The following is a 17970-nucleotide window of genomic DNA, read 5'->3' on the forward strand; positions in this document are numbered from 1 at the left end:
AACTTTGAAGAGTTTTCTAGAGCTGAATGTTTCCTTAGAACTCTCTATGCAATCCTGCTGATTGGCTCCGAAGACTTCTACAAACTTCTGCAGAGCATCACACACCCAGATCTGTGTCTTGTTCTTTATGTGCAACAGTATTTGTTGGCACAGAGGAAGGTATCCTCAGTTGTACCCCCTTGCATTAATCTTTGGTTGTGTACCATAGCTTAAAGCTCTTTGAAGAAAGCAAACATGGTAATGGTGAACATGAAAGGGATGCAAATAAACTGGTATTGCAAGGCAAGCAATTTGGACAAATTAAAGTTATCGGATAGGTGTGTTGCACTTGATGTTGGGCCGTTACCGTAGAACTCATTGCTTGAAGGCAAGCCAAGCCCTTGAATATTTGCCTTCCTCTTCTCATTCCCATGCAACCAAGCCCAAGACTTCAAATGCATATAAGGAGACATCTCCCATTTCCACATCACAGGGGGGCTCTTGGTCTCCTCTAATCTCTAGTCTTCTGTTTCTGCTTCACAACTTTGCCGTTCTCCCTCTCACAGACGCACCATGAACCGGCAATTTAGTTCCAGATCATTTTCAGCGGGGGGAAGGAGGAACTACTCTGTCTCCAACAGTGGCTTCCGAGTGGGCAACAGCTCAACCTCTGTCATCGGAGGAGTGGGATGTTTTGGTGGTGGCTTTGGCAGCAGAAGTCTCTACAACACTGGTGGAAGCAAGCGGATTTCTATGGGCCTAGCTTCCGGTGGTGGTGGAGGAGCTCACTTTGGAAGAAGCTTGGGTGGTGGTCTGGGATTCAGCAGTTATAACGCAGGATATGGAGGTTTTGGTGGCGGGGTTGCCCTTGGCGGTGGCATTGGCCTAGGTAGTCATGTTGGAGGCTTTGGTGGTGGTGGTGGTGGTGGAGGATATGCACTTTCAGGCTCAATGCCTTGCCCACCACCTGGGCGAATCCACAACGTTATCGTGAATAAGAACTTACTGACTCCTCTGCACGTGGAAGTGGATCCTGAGATTCAGAGGGTCCGGGTGCAAGAGAGGGAACAGATTAAGACCCTCAACAACAAGTTTGCCTCTTTCATTGACAAGGTAAGATGGAGGGCAGGAAGAACATTGTATTGCAAAAAGAAACACCAGGAAGATATGAGGGGGTTCTATTCTGAAAATAAGAAAAAAATTTTCAGACTATTCTGAAAATAAGAAAAAAAAAAGGGATATTTTCTTCTGGGAACCTGGAGGTAGAATGCTGCTGCTCAGGATTTGTATAGTTTATGAAAATCTGACTTCATAAAGATGACAAAAGGACTGAAACTATAATGATGACAGTTTCTGCTGTTTTTATTGTAGGGCAACGTTCCTCAATCAGGTTTCCTTCATGTATTTCGGGCAGTAATTTTTATTCATCCCTTTGTCTATGTTGGTTAGGAATGATGACATTTGTAATCGAAACCTACCTGAAGAGCACCAGATGGTGGGAAGCTACACTTGAGAACTAGTAACTTTATTTAAATTGTACATTTAAATTAAGTCCTAGGAAGAAATTATTAAGTTGCAGGGTGTTTCAGTAATTAAGTTAACTATAAATGAGAAAGTTTTATAGTTTTCCTTGGAAATTGTCAAAGAAGGTTGGCCAGACATTTGTAATGATACTAGATTAAAAGATATCTTGTCAGGGAATACATGGTCATTTAAGATGTATGGACTTCAACACCCAGAATTCCCTAGCTAACTCCCAGGATTCTGGGAGTTGAAGTCTGCATATCTTAAAATTGCTGAGATTGAGATACACTGATCTAAAGATTAGTGTCTGGTATAGCATCCACCCCCACAATACTTGTTAAATTCATTGCTGGCTTCACTTAGTATATATGGCAGCTTCTTTCAAATAAAATGTTATAGTGACATTGATATAAATCTACTCTAGTATATCTAGTAAATAAACCTGTTTAATTCCTGAAAAGCTAATTTTCTCCAGAATGAATAGGTTGATCATCACTATTTCAAAGAAGTGGTTTCTCTTTGCAATGTGTGTCTAAACAGAGTTTTAAATGGCATCTTTTCTCATAAGAGGAAAGCCTGCTGGGTAAACACAAGCTGGATTTTAGCAAAGCAAACCTGCAACTTTTTTGAGGCAGAGGTTACTTTCTACATGTAAAAGAAATACAAAAGCTTTTAAAGAAGGACTGCTTTGCATGCATTTCAACTGGGGTGGAAGCGAACTATTGTGACTTTTAAAAAGATTTGTAGAATTTGAAAGTTAAAATGCAGAACTGTTGAAATTGGTGGCATTTAGGGGCGAGAGAAGTAGGCATGCTACATTTTATTGCACATTTTGGATTCATTTGATAGCAGTAATTTGAAGACTCATTTGGTCAATATAAATGGTTCTTCTAAGGAATTATGCAGTTAATAGTGTATTCCTAATGACATGTACAACTTCATTCTTAGGTGTTTCTCAATCACAGGTTTGTTATGACCTCGTGCATGTAAGAATCATGTTTCATATTCATCTTCATAAGGTGTTTGATTTATTGCTAGTATTTACAAACTACTTCCCCACAGTTTTATTATTATGATGTAATAGAAATAAATAAAAATAAACTTGGTGTACTGGCTAAGAAGCGCCGCATCATGCGAGATATTGAGAAGCTTTGAGTTCTAGTCCTGTCTTGGGTATGAAAGTAGCTAAGTAACCTGGAGCCCATATCTCTTTCTTAGCCCTTGGACAACGGTAATCTGAAAATTGCAGGGATTAGTCTAGGCAGTTATCATGACTCAAGTTTGTCTTGAAGATGCGCACGCATGCGCACATGCACACATGCGCACACATGATATAGAACATATTTAAAAATTAAATTGCTTTAATAACCTACACTTTGCAAACTGGAATCAAGTGTCCTGCATGAAAGAGCTTTAAAAATATGCTATTCCTTCCCTTAACCCCTGCATGTGAACATTAAAATGGAACAGTTCAGGAAGGGATGTCTGTACAATAGAATGTTCTGAAAATGTAGTCTAGTCCTATGCAAATCTAATTAATACTTTGAGCTTTTCCTCATTGGGTTTTCTATATAGCTCTCTTCTAAATCCTTGTATCAATATACTCTACAGGGGCATATCACAATAGCAGCTAAATAGCTGTATGTCTTCCCTTCATTAAACCTATACTTGACACGTGCTTAGTAAATTTTCTGCCAAGCACTCATTCATTGCTTTCCAAAAAAACCTGGCAGATGCCTTTGTCCAAGTCATGGTATGGTATAGAATTATAGAGTTGGATGAGGTTATTTAGATCAAGTCCATTCGTCTACCCATTGCAGAAATCCAAATTTATTATGAAGAATATGTCTGAAGGTTACCATTCTAGAGGGAGCTTGGGGGTAGGGAACACTGCTTGCCTGGTGAACTTAACCCTTCCCTGTCTAATGATCCTTTCGCTTCACTTCATCTCAGTTCAGTTTTGTTTCCCCTTCCCTTTTCTTTTCCTTCTCAGTCCAGTTACCTTACTCAATTGTCAAACCATTCTTATTGTCATAGGTCTTCCCCCACCCAATACACGACCAACTTTCTTGTACTTTAAATCCATTTTTTTTCATGTTCTGCATTCTGAATTGATGGATAATAGGTCCCGATCTTCTCCAATTACTTTTCTTCAGGTACTTGTACAATATGAATCTATTCTATCTCAGTCCTCTGTTCACAAGATTAAATGCAACCCATTCATTCATTCCCCTTACAGAATAATAGAGTTGGAAGGGACCTTGGAGGTCTTCTAGTCCAACCTCCTGCTCAGACAGGAAACCCTATACCATTTAAGACAAATGGTTGGCCAATGTCTTCTTAAAAACTTCCAATGTTGGAGCATTCACAATTTCCAATGTTGGAGCATTCTTGAGGCAAGTTGTTCCACTGGTTAATTGTTCTAACTGTCAGGAAATTTCTCCTTAGTTCTAAGTTGCTTCTCTCCTTGATTAGTTTCCACCCATTGCTTCTTGTCCTACCCTCAGGTGCTTTGGAGAATAGTTTGACTCCCTCTTCTTTGTGGCAACTCCTGAGATATTGGAACACTGCTATCATGTCTCCCCAGTCCTTCTTTTCATTAAACTAGACATACCCAGTTCCAGCAACTGTTCTTTATATATTTTAGCCTCCTTGCTGCTCTTCTCTGCATTCTTTCCAGAGTCTCAACATCTTTTTTACATTGTGGCGATCAAAGTTGGATGCATAAGATGCAATCCTCTTCATAGGATTTAGTTTATAGCTGCCTCATCACTCTTATTGCCTTCCTTGAATCTGTTTTGACTTGTCTGAATCCTTCTTAATGGCTGCTGTCCACAACTGGGCACAATAATCACCCCTGAATCTCACCTGTACAACATATATTTATTAGAAATAATGACAGTGTTTTTAAAATATTAAAACTTGTTCAAATTGCATTTGGGGGAAATCTTTCATTTATACTCAACTCTTGTTTCAGACTTTTGAGGTTCTTCCACTGTTGAGGAACGAGATGAGGGAGACAATATTCTCTATTGGGATTTTTACATTGAGGATAAAATGAATGAAAATGCATACCAAGTGCTGCCGGTCATATGTAGTTTTGTATTTCCAAGTAGCAATATATCTCTCTCACGGCTGAGTTTCCAATGAATAGTTCTGGAGAAAAAAGATGGATGCAACTATTATTGAAAAATGTTGTTACTTGGCAAACCTGTTCTGGATTTGCATATATCAAAATGTAATGGGGAATATTGTCCTTGTGAATTGGTTGGGCTTAATCCACAATGATCTAAAATGTGGCTTCATAGATTCATGGGAAAAGACTACCTTGCTTTCCACAGGATGCTCTGTCCTTTCAGTCAGGATGAACCAGAATTTGGGTGGGGCAGACTTATCTGCTTCACTTTCTCTAGCTTATGATTTTTTAAAAAAGTTTAATGCATCCTGTTTCTGCATCAGTCCATCAAAATTCATGCACACTTGTGTATTCCAGTATAAGCATATTTGCACTTAGTTTCTGCAATATATAGGACCCATTTTTGTAAAGCAAAAAAAATGTTTATTTCACTTCTTCCTCTCCCATTCCTTCTCCCTCTTTCTCTTACCTTTGAATAGGCAAATAGGAGAAATGCAAATGCTGTAGTTCAGATTTATTACTATGGAATAAATTTATTTATTTATTTATTTATTTTTAATTTTATTAAGTTTGTCGATCATGTACTAGATAACAGGTATAAGTATAAACATGGACATGAACAAGGAATGAATACAAATAAATGGGGACAGTAAGACAGGGACAATAGGCACAATGGTGTGCTTATGCACGCCCCCTTTACCGACCTCGTAGGAATGGGGTGAGGTCCACGGTAGACAGTTTAAGGTTGAAACTGTGGGGGTTAGAGGATGTAACAATGGAGTCAGGTAGAGCATTCCAGGCATTAACCACTCTGTTGCTGAAGGCAAAACTGACAGAATTTTGTCACGATTTCTTCAATACATTTAACATCTAATTTACCTCACAGCTGCGTATCTAATGGGTTGTTTGATTTTTCCAATTATTTATCCATACTTGTGTATTTTAAAGGGTGCTGCTTTCAACCCCAAATTTCCCTATTAAGAGACATATGGCCTTTCCTTCTGGCTAAATAAGAAATATAACCTTTTCCCATGCAAACTCCAAAGGTTTATGGGCACCGTGTAGAGTATCATTTGGCAACAGCACTACATTGTGGTGCCAAGTTTGAAAATCATTATCTCGTTAATTATTATGACATCCCTCAAGGCTAAGTTCCTCATTATCTATTAGTCTTGTTTCAGAGATGAAGGAGCTGCTCTGATGAGATAAATAGTCAATTGCCCAAGGCCACCCAGGAAATCTGGCAGAATCACAATGAACATTTTGTTCTCACAGTTTAAAAGCCTGAATTCTGGAAGGTGTGGAGGAGGGGAGAACATGTCAATTAGAGCATTGGATGATTATAACGATATATTATTCTTTAATGAACATTAATAAATACTCCGCTTTCAAATAATAAGCCATTCTAATTTTATCCTAAGAGGTTTTAAATATGAATAAGAAAGATAAGAGCTACTTTGATCTTTCATCTTTTTTTCTTTCCCAAATTTATTCCAAGTACATCTTCGTTAAACATGGTTTTCCATATTTATTCAGCACCAATCCAACCTTAAAGTACAATTGAAAAACTATCCCATGCTTTGGCCACTGAGTGGATTTATTAAAGCAGCCACCCAAGTTTGGCTTGGGTAGAAGTTGGGGGGGGGGAATCATAGCTGATTTAATGAATTGGGGAGGGGTATAGGTTTGCTTTTGAAGCCCTTCTGAATAATTTTTGAAGCATGCACAGCTCCAAAGCATAACATAACCCAAACACAACTTCTTTAGATTTACTTTAATGGTTTATAGATTTTGTAGCAAAATAATAAACTTTTGTCTGTTAATTGTGGTAGATCATAGAATAAAACAAAGTGATTTCAGGCAGTGTACAGCTACTTGTTCGCTTATATAGGAATTACGGTTTTCTGACTAAAGTGAAGTAAAAATACAAATAAAAAATGAACATTGATAAACCTGTTTAAAAACCTTTAAAAATGAATGAAGATCAGCAAAGGCAATTCTAAAATACCTGGTGCCACTAAAAATGTAGGGATCATATGAGGTTTCCAATGCTGGAAACAAAACAAAATATAGGTGTAAAATGCAACATCCTATATATTTTTTTTTTTAAAAAAAGGATATTTGCATCTTCGATAAATTTTAATTAACTGGTGATTTAAAATTTTGCAATGCGAACATACACATCTATGTGCTTTTATGTAAAATATTGATGCTGTGAAATTGTGTGAAAATTCATTTCAATACTGTTTGGATTTTTAAAATTAGAGAAAGGATGGACGGTGGGTTAAGGAAGGATATTTTCCTTCAGGAGGACAAAACAGTTAAAAGAATTAATCAATGAAATGGCTTGCCTTCAGAAGTTGTGGGTGCTCCATCACTGAAGATATTGGTCAACCATTTGTCTGAAATGGTATAGGGCTTCCTGCTTGAGCAGGAGGTTGGACTAGAAGACCTCCAAGGTCCCTTCCACCTCTGTTATTCTATCTCAGAAGGGACATGGGGAAATCAGCAGAGATTCAGTGGGACTTTTCCACCTGATCTGATAAAGAATGATAAAAGAATTGCATTGGCAATAGGGAAATCCATGTTCCGCTCCCAACTTTAGCCATGGAAGTTAACTTGGTGTCTTAGTCCAGTCATTTTCTCTAAGCGCTGCCTATTTCACGGCATTATTGCAGGGAATAGTGGAAGAGAGATCTGCAAAATAAACATATGGATTTTAGCCAATTCTTCAAGAAAGATAATGAGGTCCCTCTTCTCTCTCTCTCTCCTTTCATTTTTGGGTTTTAGGTGCGATTCCTTGAGCAACAGAATAAAGTCTTGGAAACCAAATGGGATCTTCTCTACCAACAAGGTTCTCCGGCACTAAGGGACAATCTTGAACCTATCTATGAGGCTTACATTGAAACTCTTCGAAGGCAGCTTGACAGCCTCTGCAATGATAAAAACCATTTGGACATAGAACTGAAGAACACACAAGAGCTTGTGGAAGATTTCAAGAACAAGTAAGTAAAAATGAAGAGAAGTAGATGAGGTTGGGTGGATGAGGTTGGGTGGATGAGGTTGGGTGGATGATGTGGACTTCTGTCAAGAAGGCAAAGCAATGTGTGATGCCTTCCTCCCAATTACTGCAGCTGCTCTTACGTTAATTTTTTTCACCATAGTTTCATGATTTGCTTTCCCTTCTCATTATTTGCAGTTGGGCAGTCTTTTTTCAATTTATACCTAGTTAATTTGCCATGTACGATCCTGTGCATAGCATCTGGCCAGATATAATAGTCTCATATGGTATAGAACTTCTGCTGATACTTAGGGCAAGTATGAGCCTCAGTGGCGCAGTGGTTAGAGTGCAGTACTGCTACTTCTGCTGACTGCCAGCTGACTGCAATTTGGCAGTTCAAATCTCATCAGGCTCAAGGTTGACTCAGCCTTCCATCCTTCCGAGGTGGATAAAATGAGGACCCAAAATTGTTGGGGGCAATAGGCTGACTCTGTAAACTGCTTAGAGAGGGTTGTAAAGCACTGTAAAGCAGTATATAAATCTAAGTACTATTGTTATTGCTAATGATCTCCTGATTTCATTTGCCATAGAAAATTGTCATAAAGTTATATATTCAGTAAGGCTTGTAAAGATTTTGTATACATCTAAACAACCGGTTGAATAAAGCTACTATTACCAGTACTAGTAATAATTTATTCCTATTGCAGATATGAGGATGAAATTAACAAACGGACAGCTTGTGAAAATGATTTTGTGGTGCTCAAAAAGGTGAGTGGTCCATATTAACATATTAACACATGGAAATGTAAAGCTACAATCATATTTTTTATTTCTTATACATCCCCACTCATAAACACTCATAAACATGTACACATCTATTTGCAGTGCTAAAATTAACAGTCTTAGATGCCTGGCATTCACAATTACCACATTACCTATGTTAAATCCAATACCAACATTTTTGAACCATTGATGTGCCACCTAGCTTAGAACAGAGATGCAGATTGTTGCTATTAGTACATTTTAAAAACTCTCTTCCAAAAGTTTGCATATCTATGCATTAAAAATGTTGGTTTCTAACCTGGGTATTTTTGTTTTCTAAAAGTGCAGCTTAATTATAGGGATGTATTCTTTCAATGTCCGGCATAGCTGATATCACTACAGGTTGTGAATGAGTGTGGCTTAATGGTTAAGTTATTGGGCTAAAAGTGGGGAGAACCAGATTGCAGTCCACCCACAGCCATTCAAGCTCACAAGATAAATTTGGGCCTTTGGCTCTCTAGCAACCCAACCAGTGGTGGGTTGCCCCCGGTTTGGACTGGTTCTATAGAACCGGTATTAAAACCGGAGGGAAGCTCCACCCACCAACCCCGAAGCATCAGGAAGCTTCTGCGCATGAGCATGCGCGGCCCCATTGCGAATTGGTAGTAAAGGTAAGTAGAACCCACCCCTGAACCAGTGGTGAAATGTAAAATTTGTTAGTACCGGTTCCGTGGGCATGGCTTGGTGGTGGTGGAAATGTGACTGGGTGGGCGTGGCCAACTTTTTTTTTAAAAAAACTTTTAAAACCATTTTTTCTACAACCTCTTCAGCCGAAGAGGTTGTAAAAAAAATGCTTTTAAAAGCCTCTGCCGATCCCAGCTGAGCCGCTGGGCATTTTTTTTGGCTGAAGAGGTTGTAGAAAAAATGCTTTTAAAAATATAAAAAAAAAACCCTCTGATGATTGCGCGGCTCAGCTGGGCATGCGGGGAGGGCAGGGATTTTTGCCACTGATTCTCTGAACCACCCACCACCATCGCTACTGGATCGGGCGATCCGGTCCGAACCGGGAGCATTTCACCCCTGCCCTGAACCCAACCTACCATATATGGTAGTTCTTATGCAGAATGCTAGGAAGCTCAAGCACTATACTGTAAATGCAGGCTTGAGCTCCACAAAGCAAAATCTTCATTGAACAAATAAATAAGTAATGCGTTGTGCTATATTATATACCAGGTATATTACCTGCATAAAATATTGCTTCCTTAAAAAGACTTAAAGCAGGAATTAACCAGGTGTTAAACCTCTGACCCATCATTGCCTGATTTGTCCAGACTATGATAGTATTCATATGTTTCTTCCTAAGGATGTGGACGGCTCATATATGCACAAGATTGATCTGGGATCCAAGTCTGACTCCTTGACTCAATATATCCAGTTCTTAAGAGCACTCTTTGATGCGGTAAGGGTCACTTCTGCCTTATTATACCTATTAGCACCTAAAGCAAATTCATTTTCCAATGTGTGACCAATAAAAGCATTTTAAATGCATGTAAGACATCCCTGCTAGAGCAATGCATGCCATCCAATGTATAGCTTTCTGACTGTGTTTTACTGCCTGCATAAACCTGTCCTTTACCTGTTATAAAAGCTGTCCTAAGACCTATGAATTCATTAACCCTGAATAAAGGTAAAGGTTCCCCTCGCATATATGTGCTAGTTGTTCCCGACTCCAGGGGCGGTGCTCATCTCTGTTTCAAAGCCAAAGACCCAGCATTGTCCAAAGACATCTCCATGGTCATGTGGCCGGCATGACTAAACACCAAAGGCTCACAGAATGCTGTTACCTTCCCACTCTATTTTTCTACTTGCATTTTTTATGTGCTTTCGAACTGCTAGGTTGGCAGAAGCTGGGACCAATAACGGGAGCTCACCCCGTTATGCGGCACTAAGGATTTGAACTGCTGAACAGCTGAACTTTCGATTGACAAGCTCAGCATCTTAGCCTCTGAGCCACTGTGTCCCTGCTAACCCCAAATAGCTCCTTTCAAATCAATTATTACTGTATTTCCCCCAAAATAAGACCCTGTCTTATATTTTTTTGAACCCTGAAATGTGTTTGGCCTTATTGCCATGCGCTCAAAAGCCTGATTGGGTTTATTATCAGGCGATGTCTTATTTGGGGGGGAAACAAAGTATTTTAGTCCTAGGTAATATAAACCCATCCTTATCGGATTGTTTGGTGTGGGGTGAGCTCAGGAGGGACCTTTCTATGTTGCCGGAATATGGATACCTGAAAAGGTGGACATCTTAATGGGCTTTCAGAAAGAGATTCACATCTCCCATGCCATGTGAGGCCAACAAGCATCACATCTTTTCCCCATGGAAGTGAATGATGGTTGTTGACAGTTCTACTTTGAAAGCTATGAACAAAGTGACACTGATAATTCCAAATCATACCGGGTTTTCCCAAAAATAAGACTGGGTCTTATATTAATTTTTGCTCCAAAAGATGCATTAGGTCTTATTTTCTGGTTGGGTCTTATTTTGGGGAAAATACAGTACTAAATGCATCCATCTGGCTGGCAATCTTAACTGGGGCTTATTTTGGGCGGTAGGGCTTATATTACAAGCATCCTGAAAAATCATGCTAGGACTTATTTTCCGGTTGGGTCTTATTTTCAGGAAAACAGGATATATAATGATAGAAATTCCATCCGTAAAGTATTTCAAACCCTGGCATGTCTGCTTTGATAGAGGTTCTGGAATCTTTATTTGAAAGTCATTCGTATAATTATTTTCCTGTGAGCTCCTTTCAATGTAGACACATGTCTAACAAGTTAATCTAAGGGTATAAACACACTCTGTCATGGTTCCACATCAGGGTTTTTCCCTTAACAATTGCATTGTTTGCAACCCCCACAGGAGCTGACTCAGCTGCACTCGCAGGTTAAGGAGACGAACGTTATTCTGCAAATGGACAACAACCGAGATCTGGACCTTGACAGCATCATTGCTGAAGTCAAAGCTCAGTATGAAGACATTGCCAATCGGAGCAGAGCTGAGGCCGAGGCATGGTACCAAAGTAAGGTGAGGATCTTTGGCAAAAGCAGATGCAATTTCAACTCAACTTGAATGACAAAAAAGTCCCCTCAATTATAAAGCAAATCTCTGAGGGGTTTCAATATTTACACTGGAACGAAACTGAATTCAATGCTATTTGAAGCTGCTGAATTAAGAACTGCTGAAATCTGAAAGCTTCTCCAGAAAGTTAGTCTTTTGCAAGAAAATCAAACGACAGTCTTTAAGGCACCCCCTTTAAGAGGTTAATAAGATCACTATATCATATCATATATTTTAAAGATCTAATCTATTCCACAAGATATAGGGAGCACTATTTTTATGTCATACACATAGGGCATATTACATCCAAAAACGGTTTGGTGAATGACCACTATCAATAAATAGTTATCACCATCCCTTCCATTTGTATTTCATTTTTCTAAAATGTAACCTTCCCCATCTTGGGTGTATTTATGAGATGTTTCAGCAACTAGAAAATATTGTATGGCCTGGCATCCAATGTACTGTACCTTGCTGTTTTGCCTCAAGTGGAAAAGTATGTTCTGCTCATTTTGTAAACTGGCTCTTTTGACTCTCAGAATCTTCCAGCTTCCTGGAATGGTTCCCAAGAATCTGCTTTTGCCCTGAGAGCACATCTGCATATAAATTTATATTCAATATATGCATTCCTTTATTGAAAATATATTTCTGTTCCTGTAGCTAAATTTTGACTCTTTGTTTATAGAAAAACTAGATCTTTCTGTACATTAAGCTAATGCAATTCAAAATTTTCTTTTTCAAGTACTTCGAATGCTCAACTTTTTTCCCATACATTTGACACCAATACCAACTATTTTATGCATGTGAATAAAGAACATTTTGTGAATAGGATTTATTTAAGATGCACAAGATGATCATTACTTTCCATTTTGACTTTCAGTTCCAAGAATTGCAAAGTACAGCTTTCAAACATGGAGATGACTTGAAATCAACCAAAGATGAGATTGCAGATATGAGCCGGATTGTCCAAAGACTTCGCTCCGAAATTGAAATTGTGAAGAAATCAGTAAGGCATATCTTTTTTTCTCCCTTTTTCTCCTTCCCTCTCTTTATTTCTTTTCTAAGGAGAAATTAATTGCTTTATGATGGTCAAAGATTCAACTCTTGTAACTGCCTAGGTTCACACACACCCCTTAAACAGGATTTATGCAATTTATAGGATATTTCAATAATTCCTTAGATTCTTTCTTATTTAGTTTTTTAAAACTTTCTATGGTTCCTGGGAAGAAAGGGTGATGGTGCATTTTCCACTTAGGTGGCTGATGGCTTCTCCAGATTCCCTTAGTTCCATTTGTAATTACTTTCAAAGCATATCTTCAAAGCTGCTCAGGGCTTCAGCTTCAGAATCCCGTTTTCTACTATTCACTTTCATTGGTTTGGTATTCTCACCTTATTTTCCCACCTGAATGCTTTCACTTTATCCAGTTCATATGGAAACCACCTGGGGATTTTTTTGGGGTGGGGAGTGGGAGACATATTTTAACTGAAGTAAAAATAACAAAACCATAGAATAGTGTTTTTTAAAGAAACAGTGGCTTACTATGAATAAACCACAAGGAACAAAGCAGATACCTTACACCCAACAGCAACAAAAAGAAATGGATTCCGTTAACTAGTAATGGAATTCTTTCTCCAAAGTCTTACATTCTTCTCTAAGAAACAAATAAAAGTAAAGATGGGACCTGGAAAGAATACTCAGATAATGTTGGTGCTTCAACTAAAAAGTCCCAGCCGCTTTTAATTAATGAATTAATTGATTAATTTGTATTGGCAATTGCACCCATGTACACAAAGTGTGATATCTAAGGGAAAATTTGTCTCTTTCTTTCTCAGATTGGCAGCCTGCAGTCCAATTTAGCAGAAGCTGAACAACGTGGGGAGTTAGCCCTGAAAGATGCTCGGACAAAGTTGCTTGACCTCCAGACTGCCCTAACAACGGCAAAGGACGAGCTGGCTCGCCTGATGCGGGATTATCAAGAACTGATGAATGTGAAGATGGCTTTGGATGTTGAGATTGCTACATACAGGACCCTGCTAGAGGGAGAGGAGTGCCGGTAAGTACTGACCAGGATATCAGACTCTTTTGCCTATTTTCATGTGTAAAAGACCAATTGCCAAGATTTGAGTTTTGAAGATAGCTGTCTATTCTGGTCAGATGCAGAATAGACCACAAGACCACTTAGTGCAAAAGACATGGGTGGTTATTTGAACAATCCCTTTAGCCAATAATGTAGGTAGGATTTTTCTTTTTAAAAAAACCAACAATGCATAGTTCCAGAGCAAATTATTTGGAATAGCAGAAAGAGAAATATGTTGATACAAGACTAAAGCCAAGAAGGAGATAGCTTAAATGCTACTATAAGTCTGGTTAGAAAACCATGACTTATGAAAAATACTACTGTACAGAGCTGTGTGGTTGAATCTCATTATCCCGAGAATATCCAGCTCATAGTTAATAACCTGATGCTCTGGCCCTGAGTGATAAATTTGCAGGATTCAGGAAAGGCTCCTCGAAGTTATTTTGAAGCAGATTTGATGTTATTATGAAAGCCATGAAAATGCTGGGAGCTATAGAATTTTCTGGATGGTAAAATTTGTTCTTTGTTTCAACGCTTTGTTTTTCTCTTCTCTCTTAGGATGTCTGGCGAGTTTGAAACCCCTGTCAATATCTGTAAGTACACAATCTAGCATTCAGTTAAATTAGAGAGTGCCTTTGTCATCTTGAATGGCCAAGTCTGATTTTCTGTATCGTTTTCCAATCCACAGCTGTGATCAGCAGCTCGAGCACCATGAGTGGTGCAGCAGGAGGAGGATACGGTGTCGGTGGGGGATCTGGCTACGGAGCCGGAGGAGGAGTCGGATATAGTATCGGTGGAGGAACCAGTGGATTAAGCCTTGGTGGTGGTGGTGGAGGAGGTCACAGCCACATTAGCATCGGAGGAGGAAAAGTGAGCCGATTTAGTAGTGGGGGCAGCTTAAGTGGATCTGGAAGCATCACAGGGGGCGGATACACCTATGGTGGGGGAGGTTCAAGCATGAAGATTGTATCGTCCACAAGCTCCTCAAGCAAGAGAATAATCAGCTAAGGTTTCTGAAAGCAGAGGTCGCTTCCTGCTTCAAGAAACAGAAGAGTCTCTTGTTATCACATACCCCCACCAACACAACATACAGTACTTTCTGAAAATTTAGTGTGCTCACAATTGTCCATACTTCCTCTACATTGATCATACAATCCTCTACATTTACAGGATAAATGGCCTGTTGGGATGGCACTTGTAAGCCTAAATTATGATCAGGAGGTTGATCTATTATTGCAACCCTTCTAGGATCTAGGTGGATGATCATATATTTGGAAACTTCCTCTCTCTTTTGCTTTCTAAAAGGATGTATGTATGCATGTACAAGACCAGTGTGTCGGGGCTTCGAGCCCAGTTTTCTCCCTGGCATTCTAGTTTTTCATGAACAGGCACGTTTTCTGATCAATGACAGAAGCATTTCAATCATGTAATCATCCACCTGCAGGCTCAGAAGTGGCCCATCCCAGAAAGGCAGAAGATGCAAGTTGATGTGATTGTTCTGATTGTATGTGTTTCACCTCATCTGTCTCTTTACACGCTCTGCTGCATAGCCCATTGTAATTTCCCTGCACCCTCACGTTGTTGGGTTAGTGCTTCTGTGAATGGAATGGTGCTTCCCATATTGCCTTCCTCCATGTGGTCAGCTGTACTGTTGCATAACTCTGTAGGAAGCCGGTTACATAGCTTGTCTCTTGGCTTCTCTGCTTCAGTGGCTTTGCACAAGCCCATCTTGTCACAAAGAGAATGCATTAAATTGCAGATCAAGAACAGGAGCACCAAACCAGACATACCACTTTTTATAAGCTCTGTTAAAAGGATCACTTTATTGTACATCTTGTTTTTAAATTCTAATGTACAGTAGTTTGTGTGACTATACCATCCTCTAATGTTGTTAACGAAAAGCAAAATGCAAGCTTCCGGCAATTTCCTCATTCACAGTGCAACTCATGGAATAATCTCTTGTCAATAAAATCTTGTGCTGCAATAAATACTGTCATTTTTTACATTAGCTCAAAACCCTCTCTTTTGTTTTGTAGCTCAAATCATGGCACTGCGTCAACCTGTGACTTAGAACCAAATGTGACTTTGAGCCTAATTTCACTTGGGATTCTCAGTTCTTTTTTTTTTATTTAAAAAGTTTTAACAATCATTACAACAATTTTCCCCCCTCCAACCCCCCTCCCCCCCACCTCCACCCCCCGGATTTCCCAGAGCAAAAACAGGGTATAGCATAACAAACATAAGCTAAAATAAGCTAACTTTCTGTGGTCTCCAAACTCCCCCTTGCTCTTTAACTCCCCTTTCAACTAACTAAACATATTCAAAAAGAAAATATAGATTTCATTCATAAGCTATTTGAAACTTTTTAGTCCGATATTTGTTTTGAATGTAGTCAATCCATCTTCTCCATTCCAATATATATCTTTCATTTGAATGGTCCTTCAAATACGCTGAAATTTTAGCCATCTCTGCTAAATTCACTACTTTTAGTGTCCATTCTTCAATAGTAGGCAAGTCTTCCTTCTTCCAGTACTGTGCCACCAAGAGTCTGGCTGCTGTTATTAAATTTAAAATCAACTTAGTCTAAAAATATGGAATGCTTCACGAATTTGCGTGTCATCCTTGCGCAGGGGCTATGCTAATCTTCTCTGTATCGTTCCAATTTTAGTATATGTGCTGCCGAAGCGAGCATGGGATTCTCAGTTCTAATGTCTGGTAACATCTATCCCATTTATCCCATTCCTGGGGCTTCTGCTTACCAGAGAAAAATAAGAATTAGAAAAACAATAAAAGGAAGAGGGAGGACAGGTAGTGCCAGAGAGCCCAAAATAGGATACACTTGACTTTTGCTCTACCTATTAGTTTCTGCAGCGCTTTTCTCCATTAGCCAATGTCCCTCAAGAGATGATCTCTGAGGGAACTTGGCCCTGGACAAAAATAAAATTGCCTACCTTTGCTGTGCAGGGTATCAGGAGCCTTTTGTGGGCTCTTGCAACCATTCCAATAATTTTCCAGGGAAAGCTCACAAACAGGCTCAAAGCTAAACTCAAGATAGATCAGTTTGGGAGTTGTCACCTTCCAGCCTCACATATTTGTGCTTTCAAACTGCTCTCATGGCAGGAAAGGGGAAAAAAAAAAAAGAGAAGAAGCTTTGCTTAAAACTTTCTCCTCTCTTCTCCCTTTCAAATATACTATGAGAAAAGTCAGGGTTTTATTATTTTGCATTACCTTTTACAAATGAAGGAGCCTATAATTAGTTCTTCATGCTTTCTAGACACAGCTATGAGTATTCAAGGCTATTGTTTTCAAGAGAAGTAGAAACACTGAACCATTGACTTTGTTTTTGTGGAGGATATAATCCGTTCTTTTGGCAAACTTCACTATTTCTGGTCAATTCACCTTTGCAAGTTTTTGAAGCACAGTCAAGGTTGTAGAATCTCTTTACCAGCAGCAAAAGCAAGAGGGGCAGATCCATATCAGGCAGGTGCCTACTCATTCTACCAGCTTCAGCAGGATCATCGATATCTAAGCAAACATTCCCGGGATTACCTATTTTGAAATTATGATGCAAACATAATTCAACATCGATGCAAACATAATTCAACATTCTTTGGGAATTACTGTGTCCCCAGGATTCAGTGTACTGAGGAGGAATGCAGATATTCTCTCTCTCCATATATATTGACTCTAATTACCTACATCCTTACCCACATTTTAAAGCAATAGAAGCTGTTTTTCCCCAGCAATGTATTCAAATGAGTAAATATATCTGTTGCGGAGATACCCAAGGGGTGCGGCTAAAAAAATAAATTAATTAATATGGTACTTGTGACGATGCACTTGTAGCCACCAACTTGATTTTTTAAAATCCGTGTCACATGTAGAACACACTCACAAAAACAGGATTGTACTGTTGTTGTCACCATCTTGATTTTAAAACCATATTTTTGGAACGCTCCTGGTCTGTTGCAGCAGCTGTTTGCTTGACCGCCTCTACTTCTGTATGCAGATGGAAGTAATTTCTCCCACCCTATTCTGATGCTGGTGATATGTAAAAATAATAATAAAAAAAAAATACACAAAGTCTTTGTATATTTCCTTACATCTCTTTGAGAGTTCTAACATTTCTGGCGTCTTCAATAAAACTGCCTTGTGTACAGACTTGTCCTCATATGTCCTGCTTCTTTAATACTAGCTGCAGGAGCAATTTGTATTTGCAAACTTTTTAAAGCCTTGAATTAACAACCAGCCCTTGCTCTATTGAGAGAGGATGGCCTTACTTGAGCTGAGGCTGTGATATCTGGTCCTCAGTGTCTATGGAACTCAGGAGTCCTTCAGGGGCAGCTTTGGTGCCGGGTCTAAACAAGATG

The 17970-nt window shown here is 39.2% G+C and overlaps 1 protein-coding gene and 1 non-coding gene across 2 annotated transcripts; one reads left to right on the forward strand and one right to left on the reverse strand.

Moving 5' to 3' along the window:
- Positions 1–498: 498 nt before the first annotated feature.
- LOC139312797 (keratin, type II cytoskeletal 6C-like) lies at positions 499–15587 on the forward strand. Its single transcript, XM_070937892.1, has 9 exons — positions 499–1092; positions 7430–7644; positions 8348–8408; positions 9766–9861; positions 11325–11489; positions 12403–12528; positions 13356–13576; positions 14159–14193; positions 14289–15587. The coding sequence occupies exons 1-9, from the start codon at positions 553–555 to the stop codon at positions 14606–14608; spliced, it is 1779 nt and encodes a 592-aa protein (XP_070793993.1). The 5' UTR covers positions 499–552; the 3' UTR covers positions 14609–15587.
- A 598-nt stretch (positions 15588–16185) lies between these two features.
- On the reverse strand, positions 16186–16292 carry LOC139313532 (U6 spliceosomal RNA). Its single transcript, XR_011600134.1, has one exon. It is a non-coding gene; the product is annotated as a U6 spliceosomal RNA (small nuclear RNA).
- Positions 16293–17970: the final 1678 nt, after the last annotated feature.

This window comes from Pituophis catenifer, unplaced genomic scaffold (assembly GCF_029215685.1).
Source record: "Pituophis catenifer annectens isolate HBS135680 unplaced genomic scaffold, rPitCat1.0.hap2 SCAF_2, whole genome shotgun sequence".
NCBI lineage: Eukaryota > Metazoa > Chordata > Lepidosauria > Squamata > Colubridae > Pituophis > Pituophis catenifer.